The sequence below is a fragment of the Nestor notabilis genome, unplaced genomic scaffold (genome assembly GCF_000696875.1).
Source record: "Nestor notabilis isolate BGI_N333 unplaced genomic scaffold, ASM69687v1 scaffold5715, whole genome shotgun sequence".
NCBI classification, from domain to species: Eukaryota; Metazoa; Chordata; class Aves; order Psittaciformes; family Psittacidae; genus Nestor; species Nestor notabilis.
This window is the reverse complement of record NW_009930514.1, coordinates 8,246-13,478: the sequence shown is the minus strand read 5'-3', so window position 1 is coordinate 13,478 and position 5,233 is coordinate 8,246. Positions and strand designations below refer to the sequence as shown.

General features: G+C 40.8%; 1 protein-coding gene across 1 annotated transcript in view; it reads right to left on the bottom strand.

The window, feature by feature from the left end:
• Nucleotides 1-299: 299 nt before the first annotated feature.
• The window catches only part of MORN5 (MORN repeat containing 5), a 12,942-nt gene continuing 8,008 nt past the window's right edge, over nucleotides 300-5,233 (bottom strand). The window contains exon 3 of the mRNA XM_010015419.1: nucleotides 300-379. Coding sequence (XP_010013721.1) covers nucleotides 300-379 — 80 coding nt within the window. The remainder of the gene's footprint in view (nucleotides 380-5,233) is intronic.

Sequence of the window (5,233 nt, the reverse complement as noted above, 5' to 3'; positions counted from 1 at the left end):
GACTTCAACACTGAATCCAGGCACACTCTTTAACAAATTGTTTTCAGGCTTAATAAGGTTTATATATACTACACTACACACAGGAATATTGCCGTGAGTACAGTCTGCTTTTTTTCCATGGCTTTTTCTCAGCATGACTGATTAAATGATTATTTCCATTTTTGTTTGTGCTGACAAAGATGACAGAAAGATTATATCCCTGTAGAGGGAAAGGGTGAGACGAATCCATGAGGACAAATTAGATTTATTGTGAATCAGATTACCTGCTTGGGAATATTACCATCTAGCAAAAACTGTTTTCATGGTTTCGGTGGTTGTTCAGTTGTCTCATCCCAAGCTTGCCGGCAGGTCTGAATGATCCATTCATGCTCCTCATCATCTAAAATGGAGATAAAGAGACTGTCAAATATCACCATGTCAGATCTGCTCTTTGCATCGGTTGGGCCCAGCTCAAACTATTTTTTCTTGTGAAATAAATCCGGTTTTAGCCATTGGCATCTCTTAGCACCCATCTTTTTATTTCTTTAAAATCTGATGTGCTGTTGTGTTGGAATTTGTCAGGGCAGGAGGTACTGGATCTATGGCAATGACTCTGATTATCCATCTGTTTGTTTGATAAGATTAGCTTGGGTGAAACTGAGTTTTATATGTAGAGATTGGATTTTTTCATTTTTTGGCTGGAGATTTGTTGAAATCATCAGAAATGAAGATTTTTTTAAATGAACATTTTTTAAATACCTTGTTCCTTGTCAGTTTATGAAAGGTGAAGGTAAAGAAAAACCTACAGTCAAACCCTTGGTCCTTCCAGCTTTTCTTTCAATGCTGTTTTGATAAGTACTTTATGACAGGTATCGATAAGCTGATACAGTGGCTGATAGACATATTTTAGACCATCTTCTGTGTCCCTTGTTAGTATTCATGTCTGTTGTATTTATTGTCAGAGCATAATGACAGTGTGGAAAGAGAGAAAAAAATCAAAGGCAATGTAGGAAAAAACAACTGTCCAGGGAAGTCTGAACAGAAATTTTGTGTGTGATTACAAAAAATAACTTGGTAAATGTCAAGTTGTGGCTTCTTAGTTCCAGAGATTTAAAGTCTTGTCTCCAAAAACTGTTCTGCAGCCTTTTATTTTGTGTCTGTGTAGGGGAGAAGAGACCTATGTAGTAGACCAGGAAAAACAAACTTCAAAAGCCTTCAAACAAAATCAAAGTATTACTTAAAACAATACCTGTATTTATTTTTATATAAATGAAATGTATGAGAGCTGCTTCTTGTGTGTGCCACTGTCTTAACAAATTCCTATCAGCTGCTTGTGATGCATGTCTCTAACCTGCCTTCATCTAAATTTTAAGGGGTTGTAGCAGCCCTTATTACCCGAAAGAACAGATGATTGTGAGAAGGATGGAGCCGAGGGGGCTGTAATCCCAGTACTGTGGCCACTGCTTGGCGTAGTGCACAATCCCATTTATTTACACAACTGCCCTGCACTGAGCACCCTGCTTAGGTAGGTCCAAAGAGATGGAGCAAGAAGCATGTTGCTTGTAAGGAGTCACATTTTCATGGAGATCTTTTGACTCCAGAGTTGTACCTTTATGTTCAAGTGACAAAATGCAAATGGTAGGAAGGTTCTGGGAATGAAGTTGTGCTATTGAATAAGTGAACGTCCACAGAAGGGTATGTATGTGACAAATTAGGTCTGATGCATGAATCTTTAAGCCTGGGGGTTAATCTTATCAGTTGCAGTGGGTTTTCAATCAAGTCAGCTTGGTCTTGGCTTCTTTGATTCCCTTTTTTCCCTGCTACCCTCCCCTTTCTCTCATTCCTGAGTTGAGTGCGTGCCTTTACTTCCCATGAGGTGCTGCTCACAGGCAGCTCTGTTGGCATCCTGGTGAAAGCAGGCTGAAGGAAAGCCTGTGCCAAGGCATTTGTCCCTTGTCTGAACAGCAACACTTCTCTGCCACCCTTGACAACCAGTAAGCAGAAAGGCTGGTAACTCAGAGGAGGTTTTCCCTAAGAGCCTACTCTCCAGTTTGCTCTTTGCATACAGCCACTAGTTTCCAGACAAAGTGCTTGCTTGTGCTGACTGACCCTCTTCTCATTCCCCGCTCCAGGGTGCTGGCTTGCAAAAGCTGGGTTTGGTGGTGAGCGCCCACCTTTTGGGCAGCACCCCAGAGACCATGAATGGGTTGGAGAACACACTTGTGCTGCCATTGTTGCAGCAGCTCAGCCTGTGGGCTTGCTTAAATGACTGGAAAATGGTCACCATTCGGATAGAATAGCCAAGTTCAGCTCTTTCTGTGTTTCACTGATGTGATCTTTTTTTATTCCCTGTGCCAACAAATCAATAGGTCCGTAACAAAATACCTTGTTAATGGCAAGTTTGTTATTTGGGTGAAATAGGAGAGAAAATAAATGCTGGTAATATGCTAAAAGGGAAATTAAAAAGATGAGCAGCGAGGCTTAAAGACCACGCGATAGTTACAGAGGCAGATTGGAATGCAAATGTGCTCCTTATGCTTTCTTAAAACAACATCAGAGCCATAATCAATGTGCTGGCTTTTGTTCTATGCAGTAGGTGTTCCAGCACTTGTAACGACGTGATCACGTGAGCCTCGACTATAACAGATACTGTCCAGCCTGGGAAGCTCTGTGATTTTAGCTGGAATCACCATACCTAAAAAAAATTAGTTTATCTGAGCTTGCAATAATTGCCTGGAAATGAAACTTTTGTCTATTTCTGCCACGGGGGAGGAATAAACAAAACTTACACAATGCTATAAATCGCCACTTTCTACTTGTATTTGGGTGCAGATATATGTGGCTCACCTGAGTCCTAGAAATAATCAGCCCTGCCTTCCTAGTGAGAAATCTACGTAGCTGTGCATCAAGGGTATAAGCACTAAGGCAGGCAGGTGCTAACTTGGCCTCATTTAACAGGTTTCCAACATATCCTTGGTTTGGCCAGATTGTTCCCTTCTGCACTTTCATGGTCTCCTAGGAAAGCACACAAGGCAGGTTGCTCTAAGGATTTTAGCCTCCCCAGACTCATCCCGAAATGTCTTGGTTCATGCAGTGATCTGATCCCATGCAAATTAAATCCATGTTCATGAGCCCTGCTTAACTTGCATGTGGTGTAATCAGATGCAAGAACTGAATGAGCTGTATGAATATCAACTTTGTATGAAAAGGGAAAATAGATGCAATGAGTCAATATCCCAAAAAAACAACCTAAAGCAAATCCTTAGAACTGCCATCCAAGCCAGCATCCCGTACGACTGGTCCTTGGTCTAGGTGAAGGGAAATCAAAGAATTGATCCAGCATAGCGAGAACCACAAACCCAGAGATGAGAATGGCTCCAGGGCTAGCTATGTGAGAAGAGGCAGGGAAATATTAGAATGTAAAGAGTTAAGCTATGGTAAAACATACTTTTGCTACACTAAAGAAGACTGGTTGATAATTACTGTAGTTTTAGGGCTATTTGAATCAGTGCAGCTGCAACCTCTTCAGTAGTAACCCCTGAAACAAGACAAACTGGGTTTATTGTACTGAACAAGTCTTAAAGCTCCTCCCTGATTGTTAGTAATTGGCAGCAATGGACTTAACAGCCTCTTGACTACCCTTTTTACACTCTACCTGACTGTGCAGCTAACAATTTAAATCACAGATGCCGATCCTTCTTTGTGGCAGCTGCTTGTTAACTACATGTTCCTCTTTTTCTGTCACTGGCTGCTTCCATAACCCTGCAACACCAGGGTTAGATTGGAGAATCACATTTCATCAATATTTAAAATGGAATTAAACCTTGAAGTTTGATTAATGCTACCAGATAGTGAGTTGTAATTACTATTTTGCAAATTGCAATTGTTTGAATATGTTAATATGATTGTCTGAGCACATCTTCACCTTCACAAGTAATTTTCCCTTTAAAAAAGATTTGGGGAAAAAAAAAGAAAGAATACAAACTCTTTAATCAGTGGTAAATTATCACCCTGTGCACAATTAGGTGCTATGGGGTTCTTCATGTTGTGTGCAGAATTCTGTGTCAGAATATTTATCTTTTAAAGTTTATCCATTTATATAGATTTTCCTCAGCAGAATAAACATCCATGGAACAGACTTTGCTGAAACAGGACTAACCATGGTGACATTTGAAGGTAAAGAAGAAAAAGCTTTGTCTGAAAATGTTATTGCAATCTGATGTGTCCCTGTCCAGTAAACAAATTATTTCTTGAAAGTTAGTGAAATACTATTGTTATCATGATGTATCATTGAAATCTTGAAACACAGGTAGTGAGAGATCTGCACAGATGAGCTGTTAGAATATATGTAAGTATTGACTGATTCTTTTCAACTATTTTCTTGTGTCCCAATCTAAAACAAATCAGTTTTCTATCACCCACAAAATATACTTTGAACATTGTGGGTCAGAGCCTCAGCCCAAACTGGGACAGCTTCTCTTTTATTTCTATCCTTGATTCAGGCTGTTTTCATTGAGCAGGCAGAGGCATACGGAGCCAACCCTGGTAGCCACCTGCATGACTGACCCCAGAAACAGCATCTGCCCAACGCAGATGATAACCAGGGGTGCAAGTCCTGCTGATCAACTGCTGGACACTGTCTACACAGTCAGCAGGTCAGTTTGGATGGAGCCTCTTCAGGCAAATAAGACCCAACTAAATCTGTTGGTCGTAGTGTGTTCCCGCAAGTAGCCCATTTCAAAATCTTCTCAACAAATAATTGCTTTGCAAGTTCCTTCCTTGTTTTGGTTGGCTTTAGGGGAAACTCCAAATGCCAGCAAAGTCCAAACAGGTGTCTGTCAGAAATGCTGTAATGTGTATTCCACAGTGAGCCCAAGCTGCAGCCCACTTAAATCAGTGGATTTCTGCTCAGCATCTCAACAAAACGAAACTACTTGTCTGGTTTTCAATGTTCAGTCTAAAAGCAGTGGCAGAAGAGGCTTCCCCAACTACACAATCCAGATTTATCTCTCCGATGGGATTAGAAACAGCTGAAAGTTCATGGTGGGCTTGCTTCAGGGTGCTTCCAAGGGATGGCTTGAAAATACACTGTAATTTAGGTGCATTTAATCCTCCTATATTGAATGCATATTGCAAAGTTCAGAATTATTTGCTTCTAGCTATTGCATTTCTGTGATGCTTCTGGAAACCTTGGCTGTGAGAGACCTCTTAGGACTGCATGTTTAGGTGTCTGCCATGATGCAGAGTGGAGACT